The 18,670-nt window shown below is 33.8% G+C and overlaps 2 protein-coding genes and 2 long non-coding RNA genes across 4 annotated transcripts; 1 reads left to right on the top strand and 3 right to left on the bottom strand.

The window, feature by feature from the left end:
* Positions 1-725: 725 nt before the first annotated feature.
* On the bottom strand, positions 726-6,632 carry LOC137811175 (cyclin-dependent kinase F-4). The gene is made up of 16 exons (XM_068612802.2): positions 6,033-6,632; positions 5,862-5,940; positions 5,715-5,783; positions 5,537-5,626; positions 5,302-5,440; positions 4,130-4,232; positions 3,994-4,046; positions 3,820-3,886; positions 3,481-3,589; positions 3,291-3,356; positions 3,112-3,180; positions 2,948-3,008; positions 2,756-2,872; positions 2,152-2,183; positions 1,835-1,907; positions 726-1,210 (listed from the first exon to the last, which is right to left on the bottom strand). The coding sequence occupies exons 1-16, from the start codon at positions 6,038-6,040 to the stop codon at positions 990-992; spliced, it is 1,356 nt and encodes a 451-aa protein (XP_068468903.1). The 5' UTR covers positions 6,041-6,632; the 3' UTR covers positions 726-989.
* A 337-nt stretch (positions 6,633-6,969) lies between these two features.
* On the bottom strand, positions 6,970-8,132 carry LOC150029085 (uncharacterized). The gene is made up of 2 exons (XR_016518584.1): positions 7,897-8,132; positions 6,970-7,103 (listed from the first exon to the last, which is right to left on the bottom strand). It is a non-coding gene; the product is annotated as an uncharacterized LOC150029085 (long non-coding RNA).
* Positions 8,133-10,693: 2,561 nt separating this feature from the next.
* LOC137811171 (putative disease resistance protein RGA4) lies at positions 10,694-16,325 on the top strand. The gene is given in 4 exon segments (XM_068612797.2): positions 10,694-11,940; positions 11,942-14,091; positions 14,388-14,480; positions 16,189-16,325. Coding segments are annotated over 3 exon segments (3,279 nt in total). The 5' UTR covers positions 10,694-10,822; the 3' UTR covers positions 14,399-14,480; positions 16,189-16,325.
* Positions 15,305-18,267, bottom strand: LOC137811173 (uncharacterized). The gene is made up of 3 exons (XR_016518583.1): positions 18,123-18,267; positions 17,740-17,835; positions 15,305-15,655 (listed from the first exon to the last, which is right to left on the bottom strand). It is a non-coding gene; the product is annotated as an uncharacterized LOC137811173 (long non-coding RNA).
* Between the last annotated feature and the right edge of the window lie 403 nt (positions 18,268-18,670).

The following is an 18,670-nucleotide window of genomic DNA, read 5'->3' as shown; positions in this document are numbered from 1 at the left end:
TATCATAAATCTCACATTCATCAATATCACAACATCTTATATCATAAATCTCACATACATCAGTAGCACATCTGTTTCCACTTTTAAAAAAATTTACATCTATTATTTATTGCTACCACGATAAAACTACATAACAAAAAAATCACCTACCAAATATAGTTCTTTGCACCACATATTATGAGAACTTCAATAATTTAATTTTCTATGCTAATTTCATATTACATTCCTAAATTCAATCATTTTAACTCAATACATTTTTTCTCACCCTTTTTAACGTGCTTAGATTAAATTTAAGCTCTCAACTTTACCGCCAAAAATAACAAACAAACACTAAGAACTAGACATATAATCAATTCTAAAAATTAACTAAAAAGAAGACCAAAGAAACTTACTGAAAAACAATTTCTAGTATTCTACCAAGATTACTAAGCTACTTTTGATATAAAAAAGCTCTCCGAAATTTTAAAGAGAACATAGAAAAAAATCATTTTAAAAAGATAGTTTTTATAAAATAAAATAAAATTTGAGCATTCAACCTTAACTTGAATAAAATCCATGATTATATAGGTTAACATTATATGATAACTTATCAATTTATCTAGTACGTATACATGTTAATGAATAAACACACCTTTTTTACATTTAGAAATCAGTGATAGTAAAGTATTACGCTAACAAGGAAAGAAAATGGTTATTATTAGCTTATATACAGAAGATAAGAAGACGTGTTGTAGCATGTCAGAGGTGTATGCCAAACTTTATTTATATAAAACTTTGATTTTATAGTTTAAAGTATGAGCTTAGCTCTGCATGTCCCACATGTACGAGACGATTGCCAACAAGTCACAACACAGGCACAGGCAATACAAACTAGTTTTGTAGTTTAGGGTTGGCCAAAGCCATAAAATATTGTAAAACACACATAATTATAGTTTAGGACATTCACACAAACAACATTGAGCATGCACATTAGGGTCTTCCACATTTACTCATCCGGCAACTTTTCTGGTGAAAGTTCTTCCAGCCTGAATCTGCTGCTGGGCGGACCCAAGGATGAAGTTTCCAGATTCAGAAATCCAATTCACTCCAGCTTTCATTGGTGGAGGACGGGTTTGCCCCATTGATTGTCTTCTACCACTAACAGACAAATTGCCCAATTTCTCAGCTGTTTCTGAAATCCCACGTGCAGACCTCCCCTTGTTCATAGAAGCTGCCAACAACCAAACACAGTTTTCCATAAACAATAATTACGACAATCCAGAAAAACAAATCTCTCAAAGATATACTAAAGAATGGCAATCAATTGAAAGTGACCCATAAAAGAAAACACTTGATACCAGGGATAAAAGAAAACACTTGATACCAGGGAGGGAAGTTAAACGGTGTAAGAAAACAAAGGGAGCTGTTTCGGAAAACTAGTTCTTGAACCACAAATGCAAACTGTTTTAGAAAAATAGTTCTAAACCGAATAACCTTTTCTCAAACTATTAAAAACTCGTTAAAACCTAGCAATACAACAGTATAATCCTAGTCTCAACTAAGATATCCATATAGCCCTGCAATTGCGGATTCCATGCGTTATGGGAACCTTGCCGTTCTTATCATTGTAAGCAAATTAAAGTGGAATTTTTATTATTTCTTGACCACTAGTCAGCGAATTGTAAACTATATAGCTTTGTAACTTGGTAATTTAATTTCAATTGCTTCTTTAATTATTAATTTACTGCATAGATGTGTAAACCAGTTGGATTTCAAAACAATTCAGTTGGAGCCTGTGACATGGTACACCCCTACTTGATACAAAAATTAAAATACCAGAGACTCAAAGGCTTACTTGGGCTGTCCCTTCCTGGCTGTCGATACTTTGGTTTAGTACTCCTCATAGGTTTTTCATTCCTAATTCCATCCTACAGAAGAAACAGAAAGAAATCGTTAGCATGACACATGGATTGAATAAGGAACCAGCTTAAGATTAACATATTAGTCCATCCAAGATGCCATACAAGAGCCCATCCATCAATATACGAAAAAGGACTTTCAAGTAAATTTGGTAATCATGTTTTTATATTCTTGGTATAAAAAGAAAGCATATAGTGCTAGTTAATGAGAGAGGGGTGGAAAGAACAAAAGCATGTTAAGAGAATAACTCACCTGATTTACCATATCCAGCTTCCGTTGCACACCTGTAACATTCTTAATTGGATGAGAACATCGGTCTTCACATTAACAAATATACAGAGTATTTCACTAACCAAACAACAACCTATTTATTACATACACGAATCCAACGGGGAAAACCTTTTATGTCGATAAGAAATTTCCTGTTTAAACAAACAGATATTTTAAACCTAATGATAACATAATTGAATTCTCTTCAAAGTAAACAAGGTGCATCCAGAGTGCAGAAGCCAGTCGCCCAAGGAACCTTCTGGTTTAGAAGAGGCAAGCTTCTATCTACTTATTGATGAGTAAAACTAAATCTATTAGTAGAAAACACCCATTAACTTGATAACCGTGAGGCAAAATAGTCAAAAGGTTCAAAATATTTCTGTATTGAACATCATAATCTCATTTACTAAGAATTATAAGCATGGGTAGTTAATTATAAAAATCAACGAAGAATAGTAAAATATTTTAATTACAAGGTTTTTCTATTCATCGACCGGTGTACATTTGGGGTCGTGTTGCTCCATATACAAAAATTAATGGAAAGAACACATACATTGATCTAATCAATAAAAATGTAATAGGTCACCTGAAGCTAAAGGAGGATGTAATTTCTGGGAAGAAAAATGATTGGTGATCTTTGAATAAGATAAAGCACCGGGATATCTCTTGACCCCTTGCTGATCCAGTGCTCCTCTGGTTCCAGCTGGAAAGAAAGGACAATAAAGATCACCACTCGCACAATAAACACGTCCCTAGCTAATAAATAAATAATACAAACCGGATGGTGGAGTTCTCGCTACTGCTCTGCTTCGAAGGGATGGAGGAATATAGAAGCAACTCTACAACAAATAAAAAGTCCGAATAAGACAGCTTCTAAAGTAAAAAATGATACGTTCCTGACGAAAAGAAAAACAATAAAACATTAACTAGTTAGAAGATCACCTGAAAGAAAGGATGCTGAAGGGCCTCAGAAGCTGTTGGCCTCTTGCAGGGATCCCAGGAGCAAAGTGACTGCATTAACAGAAAAGAATAAAACAGGAAAGAAAATGCATTACACACTATTTGTTGATCAGTGGCTCACAGGCCTAAGCAACTAACAAATAATACCAAAAACTACATACTGTGATAAGACTGATTGCATCCTCGCTTGCAGACGGGATCAGTGCAGAAAGATGCACACCGGCAAGCTATAGAAAGTATAAAAGGCATATAAAGTGATTAGAAGAATGCCATTATACGTAGTAAAGTAAGTACGCAACTAGCATCCCAGATGCTAACTACTAAACATAGCAAGATCGGGTTAAATCTAACCTGCGGGAATTGGTAGTTGATATCCCTTGCAAGTTTGAGTCCATCATCCCAAGATTCATAGGTTGGACTGCCAATCACACCACATATTTTGTATATCTCATCTGCTTCACTGCATGCCACAAGGAAACATGTTATTTACAACATCCAGTTGCTAATCAGGACTGCTTTAGAATATGATACCACTTTTAAGCAAATAAACATCGTAACATTAGATTTTATAAATTGCATGAGTTCCAGGTGCTAAAATTAATGAAGATGTATTTGCTCTTTTCTCAGTCAAAAATTCAATATTAGGTGTATGGTGGGGGAAGGGGGCAGAAAGTGAAAAGAAGCTAATACCTGACACCTGGGAAAAGGGGACGAAGAGAGAAAAGCTCAGCCATTATAGCACCCATTGCCCACATGTCTAGAAGGGAAAAAAATGTTAATAAAATGCTACTCATCATCATCATTAGAAAAAACATATAAGTGACAAAAGTAAATGACACAATTGTTGCCAAATCAGACACTCACCAACTTTAGAGGAATACATATAAGACTGAAGCAGCACTTCAGGTGCACGGTACCTAAACAGGAAGGCCATCACGCATGTTATTACATACCTAAAACACAGAATGTGAAGCATCTATTGAAAGTCGATTACACATACCATCGTGTGGAGACATATTCAGTGTAAGGTGGTTGTGAAGTGATCTCTCGGGCTAGGCCAAAATCAGCAATTTTGATTATATCCTTGGTAACCAGCAAGTTTTCTGCACCATATCAGCATTCCTTGGGTCAAAACAGAAGCATTTTGCGATAGAGTAATATAAACAGTAGACCGTGCTCTCAGTTTATTTATTTTAAGTCTGTCTAACAATAGAGTTCTGTTCATCTAATTAGCATTTAACAGTCAAAATAGAAAACGTATATAACCAGTTAGCCAGAGAAAACTAGAGTACAAGAGAACAAAATTCTGGCAAAATATAACACACGTAATATAAACTAGCGAAAACACATACATCTTATTTTACTGAGTTTAAATTTAATATATATTTTAATACTAGAGAAATAACAAATGGGATATGAGAGGGTAGAGAACTTTGAAATTATAAAACACAGATGGAACCTGAATACGAAAGAATCATTTTTTACGGTTAGTATGAAGGCGATAAGGCACAGAAGAAAATAAATGAAGTTGTTTTACCTTAGATTAAAAGGGTATATTGTGTAAACAAAAAACGTCTTTATATATAGTTTACAACCTAACGAAAACACCATATGCTCATTAGCACCTAAGTATCTGTAAACAAGAAACGTCTTTATATATAGTTTACAACCTACCGAAAACACCATATGCTCATTAGCACCTATGTATCTGCATTTTTATCACACTATTATTTTAATAGTCAAAATTTAATTGTTGTAATAATTTTTATTATTCTACATATTGTTGTGTATATTAATTTTAAATTTAATATATTGTTAATACATATTTATTTTATCTTGTTTAAATTTCAAATATTATTTAAGATATTTAAATTTAAGATAAAAAAAAATTGAAGTCATCCGTTGGGATGCGAGAGTAGAAAATTTGGAACTTGTAAAAATCAAATGGAACCCGAATAGTAAGAGAACAAGTCGGGATGGCTATTTTAAAAGGGATAAAGACAAGAAAATAAACAAAGCAGTTTTACATAGATTAAAGGATATATTGGAAAATAAAACATGTACAAAAAAATCACCTTTACATTTAATATATTATGGAAGTAATAGATTAACTCTCACATTCAATAAAAAAGCATAATATAACAGATTTTAGAGGAAATAGTGCATAAGTACCAGGCTTCAGGTCACGATGGAAGTATCCACGCTGGTGCATGTAAGCAAGACCTTGGAAAACTTGAAAACACCAATTTCTAACTTCACCTTCAGAAAACAGTTTTTCCCTATCTTTCATAAGCTGGTATAGGTTGCATTCCTACAACACACCAAATTGACACTAAAATTAGTCTATCAGATCTTGCATTATCCAACCAAGTCTTTCTCTACCAGAACTTTAACTTTAATCGCGCACCATGTATTCAAAAACAAAGTACAAAATGTCACTTTCTCGAATAACTTCCTTCAGCTTGACAATATTTGGGTGGTTCATTTTTCGTAATGACTGCCAACAAGGGAAATGAGAGAGTAATTATAAATATTCAACAATGCATGACAAAAAAAGACTTAAGAAAGATAAGCAAGATTGAAACCTTGACTTCTCTTAGGTTTACACACTCCTCCCAAGAGTAATACTTCTTCTTCATCTTCTTGATAGCAACCTGCAGTTTTACTACTTATTAGGACACCACCCGACTTCAAATAGAGCAACTCCATCATGTCAGTTAAAGAATACTTACAACTTCACCAGTTTGTTTGTTTATAGCTCTCCAGACACTCCCAAACGTCCCATCACCAACTTCCTTAATTAAGTTGTACCTGTATTTGCAGAGAAAGGTACTAAGAAATTTAATACAAAACACGGGAGGAAGGAAATAGGAATTCCTGCAAAAACGGGAAAAAGTAATCACCTCTCCATTGTTCCCAGGTAACAATAAGCAGCGCTTTCTTTATTCTTCAACAAATGTAAACAAAAACACAAAGGATAAATGGCATTTATCTCGTGTAGATGATGCTCAGAGCTATATAAAATATTAAGAGGTTCCTGCTGGTCCAGCAAAATCCACCATCAATTTTCTGTCGTAGCAAAAGGGGGCATAGAAGCAGAAACTTTCAGATGGAGGGGCTGCACAGCTTTATTCATTAATAGACCCACGGCTTTGAAATGGTTGCAGAGTAAAGGTGGTGGAAATGAACAAGAACCAGAGATCATACTGACACTTCTCAGGTCCCACTAAAATGGCTGGTCAAAGCAGTAGCATTATCCTCTCTCAAGCTAAAATCACCTTGACCCAAGACTTCAGAACTACAATAAGATCTACTTCATCTAACCAAAGTAGGATTTGTTTCAGAAACTTAGGGTAACTGATGTATTATAAGCAACAATACCCATCAAGAGCAACACGGAGGCTATTTCAATAACTACAGTTCGAACTGATTCAATGCAAAAGCTTCACTCAAAAGATGCAGGAAGAATCCAATATTCAGTCACCGCTCTATATGTTTCAGCCCTGTAGAAGCAAAAATAGGCTAAGACAATTTTTTAATAGTTTGAACAGAAGACGTTCTGGAGGTTCTTCACGGTAGAAATCTTACCCAAGAGGATTTACCGGAAGTTTTAACTGAATGATGGGTCAGCAATGCACTGCCAAAGGAACATTCATCAAGAAACTTCTTTTTGGATTGGTGTTTTGGAAAGAAGAATAAGAATAAGCGCTTACTTGCACAAGTGCACTAAAGATGCAGCACCTGTATCAGAAGAAAGTAGCATCACGTACCCTGTGCTGATCATCAAACGGGAGCAGAACACTAAGTGCAATTAACAAAGGAAACCCGAAGAAAATCTCCAAGGATGAAAAATCGCCAATCAAGCACTTCTTGGAATGCAAAAAACCGATACTGGTAGCAATTTGTCCAGAAACAAACTCCCTCCATGTCTCAAAATATAAATCACGATCCTTTCTATTCAAACCCAGACCAACCTATAATTAAAGAACACGGAAAAGGCTTGAGGGTTAGATTTAAAAAAATCCATATTCAATTCTCTTCCCCATTACATGACCAATATAATAAAAAAAATCTCAACAAAAAACATGAATGAAGTATGAAATCAGGTAACTACTAGTTTCACATCATACAACAAAACAGCGATGAAGACTTCGAGTCTCTGACCAAGAAAAACTAATTGCATTTACACTTACCTCAAACAATTAAAATTCGAAAATCCTGTGCAGACATTGAAAGTTTTCCAGGCAAAAAAAAAAAGAGCAAATTATCAGTCAAGGAACAAAATTCCGGAATTGAAATTACAACGCGTAAAATAGCCTATTAGCAGCTCTAGGAATTGATTGATTTTGTCATCAAATAAAACTTCAAATTCCAAAAACCAAAAGCATAAATAATTTAATAACACCGAGAATTATCACCGAAGCCGGAACACAAGCATCATCAACAATCCATACGAATCTCGAGAAGCATAAAACTACCCCGCCCCAATCAGCAAAGCAGAATCGTATCTCCAAACCCTAACTAAGACCAAAGCACACAAAGAAAAGAAAAACCTAGAAAAACAAAGGCGGAAAATCCATCACGAAAGTCAAATTGAAGGAAGGCGTAATCCTCCAACATCGAGAATGAATTGAAGAAAGAAATTGAATTGGTGGATTGTGAAAAGGCTAATGAAATAGAAAAGGAAGAGAAAATAAAGCGAAAATGTAATCGGAAGGATCTGACAAAGGATCGGATCGGATCGGATCTGAAAGAAGAGAAAGAGACCTGAAAAGCACGCAGCATAACAACCGTCTCGAAGGACGGGAAGAGGCGGAATCCAGAGCTTCTTGTTGTTCTTCCTAAGCGAAGCTTTTTCTTGTTTTTCTCTTTCTCGGGTTTGGATTGGTGCGAAGGATGAAATATAGGGAATTATAAAATAAAGGGTGAGACCTAATTTATGCGTTTTGGGTGGGCCTTTCTCACCGCCTTCATTCCTTCTTTTTCTTCTCTTCCACTCCAACTCCTCTTTTTCCTATTTTTATTTTCTCTTCTCCGCGTCATCCCTCCTCCCCCCTCTATTCCCTCCACGTCACACCTACATTTATTATTCCACATCTAATATACTTATATTTATATAATATTTTCATACAATTATACATAAACAAATAAATTTAATCCATCATATTTTTATGTTTTGCCACTCATGAAAGTGTAATCATGCCTTAATTCGATTTTAATGTATCAAATCATCCCTCTATCATGCTACACCTGTGTATAATCATGTTCACATCACACCTAATCATCATATACATAATTATGAAATGTCAAAAAGGGCTATATATATTTTTTGAATGATAAATATGCAATTCATCTTGTAACCTGTAACAATATAAGAGACAACTCAAGCATACAATGTATCTTGATTCAAGGCTAAAATTAGTCAAAATTAGCATATCTGTTTTTAGTTAAATGTTATAAATTAGTTAAACATATACAAAAATTTGTGAAATATTTATTTTTTTTAAAACCATGATTTTGAAAATAATTAAACTATTCATATAAATAGTTTTTGCATAAAATAAAAGTATAGATGTTGAGATTAAAAAAAAGTGTAAAAGTGATTGATAATGATAAAAAGACCATGATGAACTTTAAAAAGTGTGATGATCTTTAAAAAGAGTAAGCAAAATTTTTAAATAGCTATGAGGAGGGAAAACATGATGAAGCTGTGAAAGAAAGAAATGCACAATAATTTTGTGATGACAACAAATTTTTAAGGAAATTAAAACGTTGTACTTTATAAAAATAGAAAAAAAGTATAATAAAAAAAATATAAAAAGTGCTAAAATTAAAAATGATTGATGAAAATAAAAGTTAAAAGTCACAAAGGAAAACTAAAAGGAAAAGAAAGCAAACTTGGAACGTGAATGTATAATTAATATATATAAGTAACAAGTAAATGAAGTTGGAAACAGATTAAAACTTATAAACTAAAGAAAATTTTATGATCTTTTAAAAGTTAGTAAATGAATAAGATTTATATGGAAAAAAATACTTCAATAGAGTCAAAAGGACTATTCAAAGAGTTCAGCAAAAACATTATATGATATTAATTTATTGCAAAAATCTTTAAGAACTACCATGTGTTTGAATTATTTTTTCGATAAATATATGTTACTAGAAGAAAATAGGAAACAAAATAAATAGTTGCACAAATTAATTAATTTATATATAACTTAATTTAAAAAATAATTTATTCACAGTTCAGATTTTTTTATTGACGGATGTTTTTGAGGAAAACTTATTTTCATTTTCATTATAGGTTAAGAAATAAATATTTTTATGCTCTTTTATCTCTTCTTTGTAAAAGTAATATACAACTTGATAAATAGCTATGGTGGTTTTTATTTGTATATATAAGTCACCATATGTGTGACTATTTTGGAATTGAATGTATAAGCTGTTTTATCTTCTATCTATTATTTAATTTATTTTTAATGTTTACATTTGTGTGATTAAAATCATAATTTTTAATGTTAACGTAAAATCTTTAACATAATTCTTTATATTTGTAAAATAATATATATATATATATTATATATATATTAAAATTGTAATTTAATCTTATTTTTAGTTAATATTGAATCTTCAACGTACATAAAGATATTGTTACGCTTGTAGAGTTTAATATTTAAAAATAACATATTAGAAAGATTAATTATCAAATACAAAATTTAATTAATTCTTTAATTTTAAACATATAATCAGGGATAAAGTCATAAAACATTTTTATATTATAACATATTTTATAAAGTATTGTAAACTTTAAAATGAGTTAAAATACAAAAAAGTTAAGAAAAATATGGTGATAATTTAAAATAATAAAATATGAATAATTTGTGTAAAGTAGAAAACTTGTAAAACAAAAAGTCACAAAAGACGTGTAAAAGTTTTAAGATATAGTATTTTTTGGTACACCTTGAGAAATAATGAAAATATGAAGATTTAGAAAAATGTTGTTTTTTCTCTGAAAGGGTTTGGTGAGGATAGTGGCCACTGGCTATTTAATTGGTTGATTGGCTCTAATGTTAGGTTCTAATTCACAATCACTTGTAAAAATCATGTTGAATTTGATGTTTAAATATGTTAATGACAGTTAATAATAACATGCATTGCATGTATAAAATATTATCGCTCAAAAGTCTATCTAATTATTATACTAATACCTAATAAAAAAGTATGTTCATATAAAATTTAAAATAAATTATTAATATATGTTATTGTGTTTCAAATAATTTGTACAGTTTCGATGGGTTTTATAAGGTAAGAAATTCGAAATTTTCGAAATCAATTAATTAAAATCTCTTTTCAATAAATTGATCAAACAAAACTTAATTATGATTATAATCGGGTATAACAAATAAATAAATAATTATATATATATATATAATCAACTACAAAATTAATCCTAAATTTGTCGGTGAACACTGTAGCATGACAATTATTACATTTGAAGCTGTCAAACAAAAGTCAGTTTATTTATTTCCCACCACTCTGTCTTCTCAATTATTTTGCATATCCAACACCACTTAATCACAGAAAATTAAATGAGTTTCAAATCAGTGCAACAAACATTTCTAAAGAAATTCTTCATCACTCTTATCTACCTCTCTTCTCCAACCTTTCCTTTATTCCACTCTCCTTTCTTCCTATGGCCGAGGTTTTACTGGGAATCGTCATTGAAAATTTGGGATCTTTTGTTCAAAACCAACTTGCAACTTATTGGGGTGTTGACCAGCAGACTCAGAAGCTTTCCAGCAATCTCACTGCAATCCGTGCTGTCCTCAGAGATGCTGAGAAAAAGCAAATAACAAGCGAGGTCCTCAAGATTTGGCTGCAGAAACTCACAGATGCAGCATATGTGCTGGATGATATCTTGGATGAATGTTCAATTCACTCCACAAAGATGCACTCTCATGATCGACATACTTCATGCCTATCCCCTCTCCATCCTAAGGACATTCTCTTTCGTTTCAATATTGGCAAGAGGATGAAAGACATCACCCAAAGATTTCATGACATTCATCAAGAAAAGAGCAGCTTTAATTTAGAACTTGGGGTCACCGAGGTGCAAACACTGGATGATGATTGGCGCCAAACTAGCTCTGACATTACAGAACCTACACTCTATGGCAGAGATCAGGATCGAGAGCAAATTGTTAAGTTTCTTGTGGAAGATGCGAGTAACAGTGAAGACCTCTCCGTCTATCCCATAGTTGGTATGGGTGGACTCGGCAAAACAACACTTGCCAAGCAGGTCTTCAATGATCACAGGGTATGCAAACACTTTGACTTGACAATTTGGGTCTGTGTTTCTGATGATTTCAACTCCAAGACAATACTACAATCCATCATAGAATGTTGCACTGGACAAAATCCCAATCTCAATACGTTAGAAGCAGTGCGGAAAAAGGTTGAAGAAGTGTTGCAAAACAAGAGGTATTTACTTGTTCTTGATGATGTGTGGAATGAAGACCAAGAGAAATGGAAGCAGTTGAAGGGGAAGTTGCAGTGTGCAAGGGCAGCAAAAGGAGCTACCATTTTGGTCACTACTCGACTGCAGGAAGTTGCTTCCACCATGGAGACGCATCCTGCTTACCATTTGACAGAATTGTCAGGAGACGACAGTTGGTCATTGTTCAAACACCATGCGTTTGGACAAAACAGAGAAGAAATAGAAGAGCTTGTGGCAATTGGCAGAGTGATAGTGAGAAGATGCGTTGGTTCGCCACTTGCAATCAAAACACTGGGAAGTCTTTTGCGTGATAAGTGAGGTAAGCCAGTGGGAAAATGTAAAAGAAAGTGAGATTTGGAATATACGAGAGGAAAGTAGTTCTATGACATGTGAGGAAAATTCTATCATGCGTGCTTTGAAACTGAGCTATTCTAATTTGGAGTTGTCTCTGAGGAGATGCTTTTCTTTTTGTGCAATTTTCCCCAAAGATTTTGAAATAGTCAAGGAAGAACTAATTCATCTCTGGATGGCTAATGGATTTATTAAATCTGAAGGAAACTTAGAAGTGGAGGATGTTGGAAATAAAGTGTGGAAAAAATTATACCGTAGATAATTTTTTCAAGAAGCAAAATCTGATAAGCTTGGTATGATTACAAGTTGCAAGATGCATGATCTATTTCATGATCTTGCCCAGTCTATTATGGGTGAAGAATGTGTGATTATTGAGAAAGGAAGGTTGACTCAGTTGCCAACTAGAGTTCACCATTTGCACATGTTAAATTATGATGCCTCTGTCAATATGGCTGCTTTCAAGAAAGTTGAATCCCTGCGGACTTTTCTGGATTTTGGTAATATTGGCCTGGTGCCATCAACCCATTGTCTCCAAGCATTATGCACAACTTCTTATTGGTTGTTCCCAGTCACAGATTTATCACATTTGAGATACTTGAGTTGGAATAGGGGTTCGGGAGAAGGCTTACGTAACATAATTTGTCAGTTGCCAAAATTGCAAATATTGAAACTGCAACAGCTCAATCAACTTAGGCTGCCCAAAGAATTGACGCAATTGCAAGATCTAAGACATATTGTGATTAATAATTGTGAGTCAATATCAGAGATGCCTCCGAATATTGGCAAGTTAAGGCATCTAAGAACACTGAGCACTTTCGTTGTGGGTTCAAAGGCAGGGTGTGGGTTATCAGAGTTGCATAGCTTAAAGCTGGGAGGCACACTGAGAATCCAAGGCCTTGAGAACGTCCCCAATGAATGTGATGCTAAACAAGCAAATTTGATTGGTAAGAAGGACTTGAATATCCTACACTTGTCATGGGGTGGTAGTGCTAATTCAGAAGGTAGTAATGTTAACATTGAGAGAATACTGGAAGCCCTGGAACCTCCCTCAAGTCTGAAAAGTTTTGGGATGAAAGGATATAAGGGGAGACAGTTATCGAGTTGGATAAGAAATGGTGCAGTTTTGAGAGACTTGGTGGAAGTTATACTCTTGGACTGTAACAACTGTGAGGAGCTTCCTCCACTTGGTAAACTACCACAGTTGAAAAGGCTAGAAGTGGGTGGAATGAAAAATGTGAAGTGGATAGATGGTGAGTCGTATGATGGTGTGGAGGAGAAGGCCTTTCCATCGTTGGAGGAATTGAGGGTGGAGAATTTACCAAGTTTGGAGAGGATGTTGAAGGAAGAAGGAGTAGAGATGCTCCCTTGTCTTTCCGAATTAACAATTGTTGGCATGTCCAACCTTAAATTTCCACGTCTTCCTTCTGTTGGGAAGGTATCTATTTGCAAAGCGGCTTCCTTCATGGAAGGGGTTGTGAAGAATATGCCTTGTCTAAAGACCTTGGATATTGAAATGATTGAAGGACAAGTGGTATTACCCGACCAACCTAGCGGGTTGGGTTCACTACAGGAACTAATAATTTTTTCTTGTGATGATGTGGAGTATTTCCCAGAACATGTGTTGGAAGGCCTTACATCTCTTCGAAGTTTAAGTATTTTATTCTGTGATAACTTTAAATCATTATCTGAAGGTGTGCGACATTTGACATGTCTGGAGATTTTGATTATCAGGTTTTGTCTAGAGATGGTGACTCTACCAACCAATATGAGCCAACTAACTGCCCTTCGGACTGTCACAATCGACCGTTGTTATACATTACCAAATGGCTTACAACGTGTCCCCTCCCTACGAACTTTGGAAATAAGCGGTTGCATGTCTACTTCATTGCCGGACTGGCTGGGAGACATGACTTCTCTTCAAAACTTATACATTTCGTACTGTGGAGAGTTGAGGTCAGTACCGAGTAGCATTCAACGCCTCACCAACTTATCTTCTTTAACTTTATACGAATGTCCTTATCTGAAGAAGCGGTGCAAGAGGGAAACGGGAGAGGATTGGCAATACATAAAGCACATTCCAGAAATAGAACTGTTTTCCGAAACGACATTTTGTGGTAAATTCAAGAGTGTTTTGTTTACTTCTCTCCCTAATGTGTCATTCTGTCCTTCAAAAATTGGGTATCCTTTTGCACAGTGTATATATTGAATAATAAAACAAGGTTTTAGTATTCCCCACTTTTATGTTTGATGTCTTCTCATTTCATACAATGTATCTTATGATTCAACTTAGTCGGTAATGTTTTTGTCCAGACAAAGTAGTAAAAGGAAATCAGTTTTTTTATATGCAATTTCTAGGTGATATAATGGCTGATATAAAATCATTTCTAATCTTTTTTTCTCCTCACCTCAGGATTTTGCTAAAGTCTTTGCTGTGGCTATTCTGGATTACATGCAGAATGCTATGAATAAGCTTAACAGTGATTCTAAGAAAATCAATCCTCAGGTATGCATCATTCTTTTTCTTTGCTTTTGTTCTGCATGTAGTCAGTGATGGTACTTTCCAAAGTGATTTCAAATTATTATCTGCTATATAGTGTTCGATGTGCCCTCAAATTGGTATAAAATTTGGTTTTGAATTTGTTTAGGATAAAATATTGTTTACTGAATTGTTTTGAAAGTGTAAGTGGTAAGAGATATCTGTGCTTGTTTGCTTAAACATGTACACAATTTTATTTTGAATTGTTTATTTAAGATGTATAAAAATTGATTTTGAAAAAATTGCTTACTAACACTAGTGTGGACACTCATTAATTTGATTCAAAATAACTGTGTAGGCTTAAAATTTGGACTCAATTGTTTGTGTTTGCAATTCTACAAGGATATATCTACTAGGCTGCAAGATATCATTTGAGAAACAGAGCATATCGATAAGAAATGGTTAGTTACTAAGTTTTGTATGGTCCCGGTGCTACAAGTAGCAGAAGATATTTGCAATTTAATAAATGGTTTTGGTTGGTAATTTGTTGTTATAAAACCAAGTAAAGATGCACTTATGTATTTCTTCAGCCACTGTCCTTTGTCAGCGCCTAATCTTGAAATGAAACTATAGAATGAAGATAAGGCTTGTATTCTTTTTAATGCTCTACCAAATTCATATGAACACATCTGGGATGTTATTTCATTTGGAAGAGATCAAACAATCACTTTTCCTGTGCAGTGCTCAATTCAAATAAAGAAATCTCAAAATGCAGAAGAGATGAAAACTAATAATAATGCAGAATATTTGAATATTATGTGGGGCAGATCAGAGAAAAGAAGTTCCAAACTAAACAAGCATAGATCTAAATCCATAAATCAATCTCAAAGCAAGTTTAAATGTTTTCATTGTCATAATAAAGCATGCCTTAAAAGGATCTACCCTGAGAGAAGAAACAAGAACTATAACAACATTGCTTCTTCAATTGGTGGTCCCACTATAGCCATTTAATAGGTGAACAGCTTATCTTAGTTTTTCTATAGCATTTGAGACAGGTTGATTATTCTTAGTCAAAGAATGTGTGCTGGTATTTGCATGTTCATTATATACTTACCTTCGATGTCCAGAAACCTCTCTAGGGAGTACCGATGACATGGTTCATTGACTTTCTCTGTGTAACCAGCTTCCATTGCCAAATAAACCTTTAAAAAGTAAAATTAAAATATTATACAACTATACACGTTTGAAATTAAAATATTATACAACTATACATGTTTGAAAGTTATGCTGGGGCTATAAGACTAAAAGTACCAAGAAAAACTAACATACAATGAGTAGTACTTTTTCCAACAAAATAAATAAAAGAATATTATAACTGTTTCCTATCAATGCATGCCTACACCATGCTTTGCCAAGGGAATGGTGAGAGTGTTTGTGATATCTTTTTTGGACTATGTTCCTAGTGTAATGGCGAATGTCAAGTACATGTTAATTGCCATGAAATTTTCAAAAATTATTGATACATCATACAGTAAACAAATACTTTTTGGCTACCTTGCTGCTTCTCTTATATATGTTTGATATATTTGATTTTTGAGGTTGAATTACTTAGAGGGTTCATACACTTATGTAATGCCAAATGGAAAGTTCAAAGTTTGTCACTTTTTTATTGAATTAATTGTTTAGTACCATATATTCGTTTCTCTAATACAATGTACTATATTCAAACCATCAGATACATGCATTTGCAGATTGTGATGTAAGGAAAAAACCGAAACGCCTTTCAAAACCGTGACGGAACTCCGAGTTTTAGAACGGACAATACATCGGATGCAGTGATTGATCCTAGTGATGTTATCTCAACGGACTTGTATGTATCTTGGAATTGACAGGAATCCTACCTTGTACTGTTTGGTTTAGTGCAGAGAAGTTATTAGATCTTCATTGTGTTTAAAATTTACATACTAAGCTGGATTTATTTGTTATTGGCGTACGTTCCTAATTGGTTGCTTAGTGTTCTACTAATAACTAAGAGCTAGTGTGTTGTTTACATAAGAAGAATCTGTATTTTCTCAATGACTTTGTGGTTGCTTAGTGTTCTACTAATAACTAAGAGCTAGTGTGTTGTTTACATAAGAAGAATCTGTATTTTCTCAATGACTTTGGTAGAACAATGAATGACTTAGACCATTAATAATTACTCTTAACATGATTGTAGGCAGGAAAGGAAATGGTTTGATCAGTCTCACTGTGGATCACAATTTATTATAATGTTATATGTCATAAATATCATTTTAGCTGCACCTATAGAAGACTGATAAGTCTGATCTAACCTTGAGTGCCACTGCTAGGTATGGAATTTTTCCTCTCCTAAATTAGATAAAAATTAAGTAAAAACTGGAGAAAATGTAGTTCTCGGCAAAATTAGCTTTATTTCACAAGAGATCATCTACATGGCTAACACAATATAATTAGGCTCAGGTTGAAATCCAAATTCTTAGGAACATTATTCAGCATGAGATCCCTTTTAATAATTTCTTACAATGCAATTTTCCTATTGTTTTTTTTGCTAAAAATCTGCATATATTGTGTACCACTCCTACTCAAGGAAAAACCTTTGGTTTTGATGCCAGTCTCCAAAACCCAAATTTATAGTTAACATCTACCTTGCTTCCTCCATCAAAACTATAATGCCCACAGAAAACATTATTTAAGAATAGATTTTATGTCTCTGGTACGCACATCGAGGACCAAATTAAACATGAACTCAATGATGAATCTTAATGGAAACCTATCCTTATAAGAAAGTCCCCCGTCTTGCCTTCATGAGTTCTCAAACAATAAAATATTTCTCTATACATGTTTTTTATAGGTTAGAAACAAGCATATGAACGGTTAAACCTGGTTAGTAACTGTAAGATTTCCCTATCTTTATAGCTAAACCCAGTTTGGTAACATTAAATTATTGTCGTGACTGAGAATAGATCATCTAATCTGCCATTGTTGTCACTCCTAACAAGTACAAAGTAATCGAAATAAAATATTCCTCTGAACTGAGAATAGAGTAATTTGACATTGTTGTTACCAAGTACAAAGCAATTGAAATGAAATTTCATCTCTCCAACAAAAAGTATTCTAAATGAAATTGAATCATCCTCATTGTCCAACAAAAACATGTCAATCTTCCAATAGACTTCATCAATCACCTTCGCTCTACCTAGCTTAACATGCATAGATTTCATCAATCAATATTTGTCTAAGCCATACAAAACAAGAATATACTCACGCAACAAGAGAAATGCCTTCTTTATCTCGTCCTGACTGGCATATTCAGGAACACCAAGAACTCGGCAGTAATCTCGGTCAGCCGAAGAAGACAATGCTGGAACAATACAAGCAGAAAAGGGAAATCAAATGAAAACCTCAACGTATAAGGCATCACAAATCACCAATATTAATAAAAACAATGCAATTCACGTTCGATTCAACCAAACCTGTTGCATGGAAATAACGACATCTAAACTAAACGGTATTCTCGAAATCAGAGACTCCTCTGTTTTCGTGACAAAACCGCAACTGACCAAAGCTAATAAGCAGAACATTTAATTCCGTAAAAGAAATGTAGAAAAACTAATTATTATGCAAAATCAAGATAAATTCAAAACGTGCCCCGAGCCAGCAAAAACGATTGGCCAATCGACAAGAATTTGCTGAATGATGATTCTCCTTTATCCACGAGCAATTCTGAGGCGACAGACGAAAGCAAATGGCGCCGATAGTGCATTGGAAGAATCGATAGTGTGAACAACGCCAGAGAAAAAGGAAGAGAGATTTTGAATAGTTTTGGGCTTTTTTGTTCCTCCACTTACCGGCGACTATTCCAGTGGCAATGATGCGCGTGCTCGGAGTTTACCGCACCGGGTTTAGGTTCGGGCTTAACGTTAACGGCAGCCAAATTTTTAAAAAATATTTATTTATTTAAAAATAAATTTGTTAAGAAAGTCTTTTATTTTATTTAGATTTTAAAATAATCCTTTAAAATTTAATCAAGTTAACAAAACTTCGTTATTTTATTAAGATTTTAAAATAAATCTTTGTTAATTAAATTCATTGACCGGATTATATTCATCTTCACCAAATAATCTCTGTTGAATTTTTTTCTTCATAATATATATTTTTTTATTGCTTTTTCTTTATAATTGCTATGTAAATTCAAT

The sequence above is a fragment of the Phaseolus vulgaris genome, chromosome 2 (genome assembly GCF_051622355.1).
Source record: "Phaseolus vulgaris cultivar YP4 chromosome 2, ASM5162235v1, whole genome shotgun sequence".
In the NCBI taxonomy this organism is placed as follows: Eukaryota; Viridiplantae; Streptophyta; class Magnoliopsida; order Fabales; family Fabaceae; genus Phaseolus; species Phaseolus vulgaris.
Note: the sequence above shows the minus strand (reverse complement) of the source record. Positions and strands in the feature narration are given on the sequence as shown.

Coding starts and splice junctions, on each gene's coding strand:
- LOC137811175 (XM_068612802.2), bottom strand. Junction 3,357..3,480: donor TCAACTACCAATTCCCGCAG/GTTAGATTTAAC, acceptor TACTTTCTATAG/CTTGCCGGTGTGCATCTTTC. Junction 1,908..2,151: donor AGCTGGATATGGTAAATCAG/GTGAGTTATTCT, acceptor TTTCTTCTGTAG/GATGGAATTAGGAATGAAAA.